Source organism: Opisthorchis viverrini (genome assembly GCF_000715545.1).
Source record: "Opisthorchis viverrini unplaced genomic scaffold opera_v5_234, whole genome shotgun sequence".
Taxonomy (NCBI): Eukaryota; Metazoa; Platyhelminthes; class Trematoda; order Opisthorchiida; family Opisthorchiidae; genus Opisthorchis; species Opisthorchis viverrini.
Window position 1 is genome coordinate 42,566 of NW_008751892.1, and position 15,174 is coordinate 57,739.

General features: G+C 40.1%; 2 protein-coding genes across 2 annotated transcripts in view; one reads left to right on the forward strand and one right to left on the reverse strand.

The window, feature by feature from the left end:
• Nucleotides 1-1,726, reverse strand: part of T265_14660 (hypothetical protein) — a gene marked incomplete at both ends in the record, with an annotated part of 22,889 nt that extends 21,163 nt beyond the window's left edge. The window contains one exon of the mRNA XM_009174669.1: nucleotides 1,665-1,726. Within this exon, the coding sequence (XP_009172933.1) occupies nucleotides 1,665-1,726 (62 nt within the window). The remainder of the gene's footprint in view (nucleotides 1-1,664) is intronic.
• T265_14661 (hypothetical protein) overlaps nucleotides 1-15,174 on the forward strand; it is a gene marked incomplete at both ends in the record, with an annotated part of 56,865 nt that overhangs the window by 21,981 nt on the left and 19,710 nt on the right. The window lies entirely within an intron of this gene.

Below are 15,174 nucleotides of genomic sequence, written 5' to 3' on the forward strand. Positions count from 1 at the left end.
TTGGGCCATGCTAGAATCTTGTGGGTTTAATCAGTCCTGCTGTTGTACAGCAGAAAATATAGTGGGTTCGACGTGACAGTTGTGCAATAGAATAAAAGAGCATGACACCTTTTGGCTGATAACCGGATCAAGGTCTATTACGAGCGAAGTTGTCGCCACTTGGTTAACACGAGTGATGTGAGTGACTCCACAAAAGCTTTGCGAACTCTGTACCAAGCGATTTACCTATTAAGATCCGTTCAGTATCAATGTCGGACTACAGCCTAGGCAATCGCGATTCGCCCGTGTCTGACTACAGCCTAGGCAAGCGCGATTCGCCCACACAACATGAGTTTGTACACTCAGAAAGCGGTTGTAGACGTACTGAATCTTCAACAGTCTGCTCAAGTGACCCATGTCCACTGAGGCCAATCGATCGCGACAAAAGCAGTTTTCACAATTTCACCCCATTACTCTACTTTATTCTCGGTTTGCTTATATGGATCACTAGCTTTTAGTTCAATTCTCCCTCGACCTGCATTGATAAGAATGAGAGGTAATGAAAACACCAATATTCGTCATTTGTGTTCTGACTATTACAATTAATTCTGTGAATGAATGATGAAGCCATTGTGAGTGTATTTTCCTAACTCTTTCGTGGGCAAGCTTAAATGATTTCTAGTCTGAAAACACAAATTCTGAAAATATATCTGAACCTACGTAGCTCCAATAAGTCTGGTGGCTGTTGATCAGGTTGCAGTTGATCTGATCGTCAAAATTAGTAATTGAGTTACATTCGTTTTGTCACAATTCGAGGGGAATTATCCAGTTCACGGTTAAATATTCAACCGCTCACTGGCGATGCCCCCCCACACGATAACTAGATGTTTGCAGACCTGTTACTACAGCGTCACAACAGATAATCAGGTGGTCATTCTTTCTGAGTAGAGCTACTGATCTCTCTGCCTACTTACCAGTAAAATTTTCTGTATCATCAAACGAACTACAAGTTATTCCCTTCCACTTGTCAAATTTCTTGTCGTATTATTCAACTTTGTTTTGTACCACCTTGTTTTATCGTAAGATGTTTTCGTCGGCTAGGCACCCAAATGTTTTTGAACGAAAACGGGTTAGCGTGGAGGTGTGGAAAGGGCTGATATCAAGCAGAATCACAAAGTAGAATGAAAGACATAGGGTCCAAACAACATGAATTTACGGGTCCACACTCGTTCATCATCACCAAAGAAAAAATAAGTCCCTCTTTAGTATAAGCACTGCGAATCTCAGATACAGTCCAGTTGGCTCCTCCATTAGACGTTTTGAAAGGTTGTTTATACATTGAATATAATGCGATTATTCTAGGAGTTTAAATTTAAACTTAAATTTAAATTCTAGGAGTTTAAATCAAAGAGTACTTCAGGGTATCCAGATTTTATGCCATGTTTGGTGGGTAACTGCTTGCTATATTGATGTGGTTTTTATTAAGAAATCTATTTATGAACAACGTGCTCTGCTACAGGAGGATTGCTCCGTGGCTTGTAATCACGGGTGTTAATTGTCCGGCGGAAATACAATACCCTCAGTTAAACTGAGACGATCATCACCAGTGGATGCCCAATTCATCCAAATTTTTGACACAAAGATGATGATCTGCAAGATGAAACCCAAAGCTAAGGGCTACTTACCTCGTGTTTAAAAATAAATCAAGTAAATAAACAGCCGGACGGGTGCCCGTGAGAAATTTCATCGAAGGTACAAGGGGGGAAAGAACCCACCGCCTCACGAACTGAACGTGCATTCGTGTTACTTAACCGAGGAATTTTCTAGGTAAGAGAACTCAATCACTCGACACCATCGTGTGAAATATTTGCGCACTGTTGTGCTACCTAAGAAGAAATGAACGGAAAAATGCTGTCCTTATGCCACACGCGCATGCTAAGATCCGCCGATTATCATCTAGTGACAATCGTAGGGTGGCAGTAGCTCCTGGTACAAAGTCCTCAGATACCTCCATCTACAGGAAGTTTGAACATGTTCAACCGAATGAGGGTGCTATTAGTATGTTTCCGCTGAGCGTTTTCTCTGGTGTGCAAACGACCAGATACTTAACGCGTTACAAAGTACGTTAGTTGCATCATACCGGGATGAAACGAAGCGCATACTGAGAGACACAATGAGAGCCAATAAGTAAATTACAAAAGACGCAGAAGTCTGCCTGAGAACAACGGGATTGCAGTTAGGAAACTATCGAGTGAAACTGAAACTTTCGGCTCAGAGCCCGTTTTCATTGCAAACCGTTTGGAACGATTCACAACGCATCTTCTAATTGGGCAGCCAGTAATGGGAAAACAAAGAAAAACTGACGAAACCTTAAAACTGAATGATATATGAGGAAGTAAGTGCCAAAAATGGCGTGGTCGCTTTCTTAATGATCACCCTTGGAAGACAACAAGTCGGAAACAGATATTCAATTGAGTATGCATAACGTTGAGCGAGACGGTTTTACAGAGAATGAATGGACTGCAATACCTTACAGGAGTCGGGTTCACAACTTCGCGGTTGGAGAAAGACCCAAAGATTTCATAGCAATCGGCAATTTTGGCATAGTTCCGTTTTTTAATCGGGCACCACTATCACAAAACAATATAGTGTACGGAACGTAGCGAAGTCTCGCATTTAGGAAAATTAGCTCAACGGCTGGTTTGGAATTATATCTATTCATAAAACTCTAGATCAGCAGCATGTATACAAAGGTGACTCATGAAGCAGAGAACTTTGGAAAGAAGAATACTGAATATTGAAATCTGGTGAGTTTGACCCAGGTCATCAAAACCCACTGAACGCAGCATCCTTTCCATAATGTGCCTATTTTGTGTCTGAAAGCAAGCAAAGCTCTTGAATGGACTAAAATCAACTCTCAAGAATACTAAACAAAATAAGGGTTAGAACCATTCACCAAGATATAAAAAGGCTTTACGAAATGCCGAGAAATAAATAGTTTCATCGTACTTTGTCATAAGCACTGGAATCAAGAACCACATTACAATAATATTTGTAAGACCAAAAATTTATGCATCTAGAATAGCTCCGGTTCATTTGGCATAAGGCTGGCCAAACGAAAGTGCAACCGTATAGGTTGTTTCTCAGCAGTCAAACGGAAGTCAGACTAATAAATAGCTCGGCCTTTAGCGCCACGCAAATGCGGGTAAACGGATCTTCCGCTTAGTGATCTATGCCTATATTTGTATTATTGAACCAGAAAGGTTACCTGATCAGGAAAAATCGAACTCTTGGCATCATTCTGCCAAACTTTTTTCCACGTTACTCCAAAGAAAAACAGTATGATGCTTCCGTAAGCCTCACGTGCATATTACGATCCGGCAAATGCCATGAATTGATCTGCTGACAGTTGCAATACATGACAAGTGTTGTGCTACAACTACTGCTGTAGAGCGCAAAATGTCATCATCGATGGATATTTTGAAGCACACATCAGAGTGCTATTGAATTGGTACAATTTTTTTTCAACTAAGAAAGTAGTTGAAAAGAAAGTTCTGCTCAGATAGATGACGGATCGTTTTGCTTTGACCTGCAATCGAGCATATTCATCCATGGTTGTTTTTTTTCAGAATATCACACAGTATTCTAGACGGGCTGACCTGTTGTTGATAGGTCGGCAAATGGCTCGGTCTGCTGAATTCCGAGGCCCTTTAGTGTTCCAATAATACGAATCTGGGTACGCTTGCATGCAAGCTTCCGGTCAAAAGTACCTGCCAAACGTGATTAAGCCCGCTCATTATGGAGTGCTAAAGTAGTGGACCACGAGAGCAGGTTGTCAGATGACCTTATCAATATGCTCGCCGCTGAAGGAAGATTGTGAATAGGAGTCGGTTTTGCAGTGGGCTGGTCTTGGTGGTCAATCAGATGTTGGCGGTTGAGTCACACACAACTACGCAAAGTTTTCAATATTCACGGCCTCTTTCCAGGTCCCAGTTGTCAGAGGAATGATACAACCAAGAAAATGCATACTGCGCAACCTAAGACCGCTGTACCCGACTGAGTGCACGATTAAAATTAGTCTTTGCGCAAGATCTTCAAAACAGCACAGGTTTAGCCAAAGCACCATGCACCGAGGTAATGTTAAGGAAATGTGTTGTTTATTTTCATTGTTCTGTTATACGGCTCTTGCCAAGTAATCTATAGAGACTTGATGCTTAACATGCATCTGAGTGGATCAGTACTACTCAGTAAAGTCCGTTCACATAAAATGCTTGTATTGGGGCGTCGTATTTCAGGAACGTTCGGTAGTGAAACGTTTGTTGTTCTAAAAAGTAGTGAATGCTTTCTTTTAGAGATTTTCCCGACAGGATGAATGCTGGCGGAACAACAGTTGTATCACACAACTACTGATCTGAACGATAATCTTCAACATATTTCCATGTACAACCGATGCCCGCGGATTCAAATCAGACGGGGTTTATCGGGCGCATGTTTACGATTTTCCAATTCCACTCCCCACAAAGTACACCAATCCCATTATATCATCCTAATCATGAAGAGCAAGTTTAACTGCTGAGCTCACCACTTGCAAAGCTAAGCTACTTGCACAGGAAATGTACAATTATGCTCCCAGTTTAGGCTATAGCAACATTTGACAGATATGCGATTTGGATGACACTGTCTTGATCAAAGTCCACCCAAAGACGCCTGTCGACCCAAAAAGTGCCTGGGTAAAAGAAGCCCTTAAAAGTGAATGATAAAATGAAGAAATACTACCCTAATTGATACAGCAAGTCGAAAATGTATATCGTTAATGTGGATAAGAAGGTAAAGAACATAGGGAGACTGAGTAAGTGCCTTTGAGAATTTCCACCATCTAGTCAGCATAACTTGGGCTTTTAGGTGTTTCTATATCCATGGGTCTAGTATGCCACTTTGTGATCCCGACTATGCTTCTGTGTGGTAAAATTTAGGCCAGTCGCTTATTAGATCCGGACTGCGCAAGCTGATGAGTTTACCTTTAGTCGGCTTACGGTTATTTCTGAGACGGCAATCAAAACGAACGGGTCCTCTTGACCACCATCGATGAATTTATTTAACTTGATAATTCAGGGACTGCCGGACAAAATATCCATTTTGCAATAACGACAACTGCACCTTTCATTAGCTGAACCAAAATTTACAATCGAATGCGTGACAAAAAAGTTTGGTTTTCACCCGATACGATGAAGCAGTTAAGGATTTCACTCTATCGCCGGAGACTTTTCGGTGGCCTTGACTGAAAGGCATCCATTAACTTTCAAATTCTTGTAAAGCGTCGTGCTGTGCTTTACACTTTCAAACCAGCTGGTGGTACTTCAGCAAGTGGTTTGATTCAATGGGACCGGTAGTGCATTGGTAATTCTAAACAGCTAGTTCAAGCGCTGGGTTTTGAGTGGCGCGATTTGTGCGGGTTGGAACGGATTGAGATCAGACACACTCACTTATAACGACTTGATATCACAGACCTATGTACAAAGACCCATCACAGTAGGTCATGGGGGAAAAGCGAACTGTTATATTGGTAGATCGATATCTACTTATCTGCGGCTTTACAGAGTGACGGTGATGTGACTGATATTTTCAGGGCCAATCTGTGGGCAAAAAGCCATTTGTAGAATCAAACACTGACCACAAGTTTTATTTGACATCTTCCATAAACTGTTCTCGCTGATCCTTAGACGCATGCCGAAAATGTTTCTGAAACTACATCTTGAACAAAGGAAACTTCCATGTAAAGTTTGAGCATTTGACGGTATTTATCCGATGACCTAAGACTTCCCAAACAGTCACAATTTTGTTAAATTTCGTTTCAAAGTAATCAACTTCTAATGTGGACGTGGAACTCTTGTTTTTAATGGCTGCCATGGCTCAGCGCGATCACTCTGTGGAGACGGAGGAAGATATTGAAGAGAAGTTCGTTTCTTTTTGTTTTTCTACCTTATTGCATCTGAAAATGTTTTGAAGCAGTACGCGAACAATAATTGTGTCGCTCTAGTCCGCGTAAACTCAAAAAGAATCTGCCATTTGCGGCTTATCTACAAAAAGTTCTCTGTCGTTACAGTACGCGCCTCAGCAGAAACAGTCAAGTTAGACGAATCTGTCACATCTAGTAAGCTTGGTGGGTATTTTTTATGAAGTTCACCACACGCTGTACCGGGTGCGCGGCGTCCTTTTATCTTCGCCGGTTTAGTGACTCCTTACTGGTGAAGTCCTACCACTTGAAGAACAAACACACAATAAGCAATTTTGTTTTGGGTAGGTTATCCAACACCAGATATGCGACGAATTAAAGGAGTCTGTTTGTCTATTGAAGTACGGGACATCATCACCAGAGGAGCGGCAGATGAATCTGGGAAGGTGCTGACCACCCACGATACCTGCAACTACTCCATCAAGTGCCAACCTCTACTGTTGATTAGTTCCTTATAATCAGCAGAGCGCACAGGAACGATCGTAGCAGTTAATTACAACAATCAGCCAAGGTAAGCAACAACAAATAGAATTATGATAGTGAAGGGCCATTGCTGGCAAATTTGTCTGGTAGTTTTGTGGATCTTTTTAAGGAAATTGAGCGAACTGACGCTACCTCTTCCACTAAGGAAGATCTGTCAGCTGGGTGGGAACGCTGAATTTTCTCCCGAGTATTGCCGCATTCATGAGACTGGAGATCATGGTAGGGCCCATATCATCAAATTATCTTCAGATATGGTAATCCATTCAAGGTTATATCTGCAAGCTAAAATGTTGTGCTGAGCTACTGTTAACCAGTTCAATTAGTTTGTTATTCCGGACAATAGAACGGATCCACCTGAGTGGAATTTATATTAGAGACTATGCAAAAGTTACCGACGACTCTAAAGAACCATGGATCGTCAAATTTCGTAACGTATTGGATTTAGATTACATTGGTAAACAGGAAGTTGCTTGCTGATTGACGGGATTTGTGACCTTGAAATTTCTCTCACTTAAACAAAAAACTATAAGCAACAGGTCAGTGAATTTTGTAGTCAGATTAAACCGAATCCCTGTAAAATTCTCCACATGAAAAGCTCCATAGTTGTGGCAAAATCTTTCTTTCTTCTAGTGATCGGCTATGTTCTCCACAGCCATGCTAGGAGTCACCAAGCAGGAAAGATAGCTCTCTTGACAAGTAACCGGGCGACCTATTTAGTTGGTGCTTTGAATGAATGATTATATCTAGTTTTGTTACGAATCCATCTCGTCAGGACTAATTACTGGGTTAAAGAAGAGATTCAAATGTATTCACACAGTAAGCATAAACTGCGTTTGTGAAAAGCATGATTGGGTTTCGCATTTGCAGTACATTTGCAGTATGTAATTGAATCTTAAACTGAGGTGAACACTCATGTAAATTACTTTGGCATAGGTGAGATACGCAACCAAAGTTCAGTCACATATTTGTTTGATGGTTTTCCAAGGAATCTTATGAGGCTCTGCGGACACCCCCAAATTATGCTGTAAATAATCTGTCACCTCAAATAGTATGCAAATAATATGCTTACGCAGTAACAGGACATGAATACCATTCAAGCATTTTCTTGACTGGGTGCTGAGACACCAATTTTTTTGGTTTTATCCGTATTGTCCTCTTTCGAGAACCAACCGTAAAAGTTTTTGGGCTTGAAGATCGCTTGTTACAAGAGGTTTTCGTAATTTCATATTTCTGAACACTCGTGGCGTTGTGTTACTTATCCTGAAATGATGTTCACAAACATATAGCGTTCACGTATAGACAAGATGCTTAGTGTATTCAATAAAACCTGGTCATAACCTTTTCCCAGGCGTATTTGAACCACCTAATACAACAGCATACGTATTTCAATATACAATATCTCTCTTTGAAGGAATATTGTCTTATTTTCGAAACTTAACACACTAGGTCCCAGTAGATATTTGAATATAGCTGAACTAAGATAAAATTGTAAATTGTTTACACTTCAAACAACGGTTTCACGTTTGCGACAGATGCAACGATGTCAAAAATAACCAGGATAATGAAAGTCAATCACATACAACAGATTGACCTTAACGCATGTAAAATACTCAGCAAAAACTGGTGGACTACGGTAATTAATGATTAAAATATCTACATTTCCCTATGTGTTACATTATACCTAAATAAGAAATGCTGTGTTGGTGATGGCCGTTTGACAAATTCTAACCGTACTTCCGGTAATACATGGGGCAGGTATTGGATCAGCTGCTACACTAATGACTTTGTTTATCAGTCAGGGAGAAGTGACTCAGGCCTTTCCACCAAGGAATTTGCCCGTCAGTCCTAAATAAATTCCCCTACAGAAAAGAGGGATATTTATCAGATGGTACATAACAGGAGACTAGAGTGGCTTCGTTGCCATCTGCGATCTTCCATCCGCTTCTCGTTATCACAAGTACACAAAATATCATGCAAGATGTAAATCCAAGGCTGTCCTTTGGACTGTGACTAGATGTACGGGTCTAGTAGGAGTAGTCTTTCAAAAGTTCAATAATTTGGAACCTTTAATAAGCACGAATAGTCAAAACGTTTTCTGTCATTTACACAACACTCATAGAAAATTGTGCATCACATGCAAGGTGGATGCTGTCTAACTGTTGATGAGCTATGAATTTATATCCTTAAGAATGGCATCCACTTTCTTCGTCGTTTCAGCTCTTCCTGCATGTTTGACTAGAGTCAATACTTTATCATAAGTCCCGTAAGCTTAGTCCTTGCTATCCTACCGAAAGGACCAAGAAACCCTCTACAATCGCTTCTTTCGAGAAAGAATATTTATTTTCTAGTTGAAACAAAAACTGGCACTGAAAACTGCCGGTTCTTTTGCAATTGCCTCCATTTCAAGTTTGAACGTCTTCGATACCTTTACAATCGGGCTTTAATTGGAAGCAATATTTCCTGAAGGTGCGCCTTCTTGGTCCTTTCATTACGTAAGTTTACCCCACCTTTATGTTGGACACAAGATGCGATGAACGATAAGAATAAAAGCGAAACCACTGAAATCAAAACGAAATGATCCATATTTGGAATGGGGAGATTATACTGTAACTTGGTCCTGGTATCTTTTCATCAAATTTTAAACTATTGTGACCGTGTCGTTACGAAATAAAAACGAAGTGATCCATATTTGGAATGGAGAGATTATACTGTAAATTTGTCCTGGTATCTTTTCATTAAATTTTAAACTATTGTGACCGTGTCGTTATCCAAGATACACCCAGCATGTCTTAGAAAGTGCTTGTAGGACAGGTCCTTTGTTTTTTATCTCCAAGATGGGAATGCTATCATGGACTTCAGTTCAAATATTGGCAAAGTTTCTGAAGAACTGACCTTATCAGAAGTTGATTTATTTTCATACGCTTAAGGCAAAATAAAAACAGCAGGTCAACTTGATAAAAAATTAGTCTTGTTGTCTCGGCTACTGTGATGCAATGTTCCATCTTGCCTTATCATCCGCCTATGTGGTACTAAGTCATCCTATATTATCCTCGTAATGTACGTCACTGTAAATACTATGCCTCACCGTTGCGGCTCGAACACCAACTCAGTGCTTCAGGGTCTTTCATCTTTGCCACTACCAATAGTACTAACTAAACTTTGAAAAATGTGGGGCTTGTGTCGAGGGCCATCCAATGAGTTAAAAAATTGTCGTCTGTTTGGGAAACACCACAACTTTGATGAACATGTCGTTCGCGCACAAAATTACCACCCAAGGTGGTTATTGGTCTGTGGCACCTAGCAGAGGGACACAATTCATAGATATGTCCAAAAGAAAGAACGACTCGTGAATGTGATTTCCACAAATCCCACAACCACCTGCAACTAACCAAATACCATCCAATGGATTCCAGTCCTTTGTGGGATTATCTGATTGACAAGTCCTGACAAACGGTTTAGTTGCGTCAGAACCAGGACAACTATTGGGTCTTCGGCGATGCTTTCGGACAAAACAATCAGGCTTGGACACGTTCAACTGTTAAGACTTGATAATTAGTGTGTGCGTTGGTGAAGTGGTGGAAACACGCATGCCTTGTCTGTCAGATGCCGAAGTTCAAAGGATGTGTACTCCTGATGATCTCAAATTAGAACAAGAATCGAGTCCAGTGCTTCTCCTCAAAAGAACAGTTATGTCAGGGTTTGCGGAAGAATGTCCAAATCCGTGTGAAATGAGCTATAAAAACTCGTCAATAAAACCCCCTCAGATGCCCATTTGTTTATTTTCCTTAGAAGATTCCGTTGAACTTAATCGCGTCGTTGGGAAAACTCGGGCGTAATTTTACCATGTTACTGGCTGATATGTGGTTCTCGGCCAACCAAACTCTTTTTAAAGGTGGATGTAAAGAGAAATTCTACGCATATTTTTACGTTGGGTTTGAAAATTCAGCGGTTTTGCTCGTTGGACAGCAGTGCAAACTTATGGCTACTGAATTCACCCACATACCCCATACAAACGTAATGCTCTTTGAGAATATTGTTAGCTTGAAGACCATGCTAGCAAGTTACTTCATTTTTGCTGCATTTGTGTTCCTAAAGAAAACTGAAATTGCAGAAAAACATTGCCAAGATAAATACAAAATATTCAAATTATGCTCCTGAAGCCTTGTTCAGATTAAAGCAGCAGAACTTGAACACAGGTTTGCTCCAGTTTACCAGCCCCAATTTATGACAAAATCGAAAAACCGCCGTTTTGGACATAGCCTTGGACCGTTGCATCAAACACTTCCAGGTTATCGACAAGATAACGAACACCTAAAGTTGTGTTTTAGTCAACCACAATTTAACAAACATTTTATTTGTCAGAACAAAATAAATATTCTGTAAATACACGCACATTTTTCAGAAATAAATACATTTGCTGTTCCTCGCTGCAGATGCTTTTATCGCAACTGTGATTTTTGGTCATCACTTGGTTTTTGAATATAGCCGTTCTCGCGAGTGAGATTCTTCCAATCCAATTCTATCAAAACAACATCAGTTTCAAGCACCTCCCTGTGTTTCTGATTATGTCTCTCGGTACACAGCTTAAGCTTGTACTGAGATTTTGCAACCCTTGAAAAAAATTCAAATCAAAGAGAACAACACTTTGACGTGCGCGTAGCACAGCATTATGAAATGGTTTTGGGGATGTAGAGTTCTTATTCAGAGAAAGTTTTGTGTCGAAAAACCTCGTGCATATTCATTGCCAGCTGTCAAATACAAATAATACGCTAAATGAAAAGCAGTTTGCAACATGCAAGAGAATAGATTCTGTGTAGCTGTGCTTCAAAGTATTCATTTTTACGCCTCGTTTAGAACGTCGCAACCATTCATTTGCAATCAAACCGCATATGAATACGAAAAGATTTTGGAAAAGATCGCTGTTTATATAAAAAAATGCTTGTCAAGCTATTATCTGTGAGGCTTGGGTCGGAAAAGCCTAGTGGTCAAAAATGTGGACTGCCATTTCATCCAACCATGTTTAAATTAACGCATGGGACTAAAACTCATTCTGTTGCATTTAGAAAATCTAGAACAAGTCTTCATAAATCCTAATCAGATAAATTGAAGTTTGATCACTTACATGCCCTTCTTGCATTCGGAACAGTGAACCCGAAATCTACAAGCACATAGTTAGTCACATGGTTTCGAGCAGTTCTTGAGTTTGCGTCTACGCGTTGACTTATGACATACTTATTTCTGAATCACATAGGCATACGTTGTTACTTGATATGCTCGTTAATTTGGGTACTACAGTCGTCACATAGATTTTGCTGGGGGTTTATCGCTCATCAGTCCTGCAGAGGTATTTCACGCCTGCACGGCGGTTGGTTATAAAAGGCAGTTTGAGATCTTATATTATTTTTAGGTGAATGTAGAATCCAAACTCTGGTGGCATGGAGTTCAAGCAATCTGACTTATAAGGATCCATATTCCTCTGCATGGGCAACAAAAGCTTTCGCACACGAGTCAGGCAACAACCAGAAAGATGCATGTATATGGGATAAGTCGCAGCATAGTCAATCATGTTCACATGACCTTAGATTGATCATCGGATGACGTAGTAGTCCATCGGTCAATTCCATCGCTGAAGTAAGCTAAATAAGAATGCGCTCATCTTACAGACGATTAAAGATAAACTAGGAGGATATTATAGTGGTTTTCATAAGTACAGGTCTTATTTCTATAGCGCACATACAACACCACCGCCTATATAGTTCTTCTTGCCGTCAGAAAGAGCAACAGTGTAGAAATCTACTCATCAACACCTGTAGCCGGCGCCGATATGCGATATTGCGATGCGATATTGTCATCCTTGACGTCCACTGAATAATTCATAGCAAAGCAGACACTCGGTCATTTTTCAGTCTTGAATGTCTGCACACTTACTGTTCTGTGTCTAAGCAAAGCTGACTTTACCCAGTTTGGGGACGCATTTTGTTCGGAAAGTGCGAGTGTTTTTGGGGTGATTTAGTACTCTAATTGGCATTTGAATGTATAGAAAAATATGGAGACTTTCTCAAGACGCAAGCAAACGGGAAAGGTTTCTGTTTCAGATTAGTTGTATAAAACATACATCTGCACGTGGCTTCACATGACTGAAAGCCGGATAGGATATATTTAATTGCCATGCAGACGTGATCAGAGCCAAAAAATTATCATGTTTCCCTCTTTTAGAATCAAACCAGTGAAGCTCCGAGGAATTATAGAGACCTAAATGTCGTTGGGTTTGTGGCAAGAAATGATCTTCAGAAATTAACAGTCTGGTGAACAGGTAGGACCACCAGTGTTATCAACAAATCACGGTATATAGTTATATTGCGTTACAGCGTTATATCTAGGATACGCGTCCTGATCTAATGCCATTTTATGGACCTGACAGTAAAAATAAACAAACGACAGTAGTAGCGGTCGTATCAATTCAAAATCTTTGCAAGTTATGACACAGACGTCAGGCTTTTTAAACTCAAATTTATTTGTGTAATTGTTTAGTTTACTATTACATACATTGAAATGAATACAAGGTGGAAATATTTGATAGTAAGTAAGTACTGAAAGCTGTGAAGCGTAGAGAAATAGGATACAAATGTGAGCATCTTGGTGATTATGCACCTTGCCCACTATAACTGAAGAATGCTGGAGACCAGTGTACGTCCCCAGCCTGAGATCCACCAATCGTAGTTCATGTTTGGTGAAGCTGTGCCCACTGGCCGTCACCTAATGAGACATGGTACTTTGAACTTTTTAGGACAGACAACAGTTTGGTGATAGCAACTTATTCTAAGAGAGATGAGAGTAATTCACAAACCACTCGTCCAATGAATTTCAACACTCTGCATAATTTACATTCTTGAACATGTCGAATTAACTTTCTGTCCTGGTAGAAACTAAAAAAATCATAAACAGTAAACTGCGCCTCATTCAAACACTAATGGAGTGAGCTCAAGACCATTAAGGTCTCAAGCTATCTATGACATCAACTAAAAAAAAATATAAACAGTAAACTGCGCCTCATTCAAACACTAATGGAGTGAGCTCAAGACCATTAAGGTCTCAAGCTATCTATGACATCAACTTTGACTTTAGGAAGAAGCTAGAAAATATGTGGACTTTTTCGAATTACAAGAATCAAAATCATCTTGGGTCGCGGACAAATAATGGAAAAATGGTACTGTAATCATTACCTGAAAAATGACTTCCTTGAGACTAAAAGTAGTCTGATAGAATCGATGCTAAAACAGATATTTGGTTTGCTATTCACTTGAGTTGTGCCCACAAGGTTAATAGAAGTGAATTATTCGAGGGGTTTCGAGAAATTTGTAGGGTACAAAAATATCCCAGAAATGACAGCCCTTTAGAGGCAGACTACAGTCTTCGGAAACATGGTGGCACACTCAGAGGAAATCACTGGTCTATCCAGAAAAAAGCAGACAACAGGGTTGTCTCTTCTACCACACTGTGGATCAGTTTTGGTGTTTGGGTAACTTCCGTCAGACTAACAATCCACAAGATTATTTCTGTAAAAATCCCGACATGTGTTTATAACTGCTTACCATGTTGTCAGGAATTTCAACCCAAATTAAACTGTGGAAACTAGGACATTTTCCTTTCACAGGCTGGTGAAAAACGGCGTTAAGAGGTCATACAGTGAACTTCTGTGCTGCTTGGAATTATTCTGCATGATCTATTGAACACGACAAGAGAAGTAACGAGAAGCAGACCCCCTTCTAATGGTGCGGTAATCAAGAATGTAAACCTAGGTACATCTAACTGAAAATAAGTGAATGAACAAATCCATTTTCAATGACTTGTTATCACTCACTCACTGGCTGAGTAGCTGATTGGCAGGTTGGTCGGATCAATGACTGACCGGATGCATGCTTGAATGATCAAATACCTCTTCAACTGACCCTGCTTACTGAAGAAGTGTGTGCGTAAATTATTTGCTTGACGTTGGCCTCGAGTGATTGCGTTTACATTACCACAATTTTAGCCTGAATCAGTAGGTTAACCCAACTTCGTGTAAGTTTGATTGGATTGGGAAATATTGTTTCTCGCAGAATCCTGTCTGGACTGGGAGATTAATCGACGGCAAGTTGACGCACGGAGCATGGCGAATTCTCCGGGGATCGAAAGTGTCCTCCCTAAGAGGGACAATTCATGGGCCCCTGTCATAGTGGTCTCTTAAGAAGAGGGGAGGTGCTTTTTCTCGAGGATTGTCCAAGTCCCCAAATTTCATACGACAAACGACAGAATATTCTAAAGGAAAGAGTAAAAGTTACAATATGGCGAACACAGCCTGCTTTATGCGATTGGTCGTATGGCTAATGAACATCATTTTGCATTTTACATGGAAACGTTTTCTAACAAAGGAAATATAAAAATCCTGAAGAACAGCTAAGTAAAGTCTAATTTCAGCGTTCACTCGGCGAACACACTTTATGCGATTGGTCGTATGGCTAATGAACATCATTTTGCATTTTACATGGAAACGTTTTCTAACAAAGGAAATATAAAATAAAAGAAGAACAGCTAAGTAAAGTCTAATTTCAGCGTTCACTCGTATAAACGATACTACTGCATAGATTGTGTACGCTGTGGCATTTATATATATATATATATATATATATATATATATATATATTCCACTACGTAAGAGC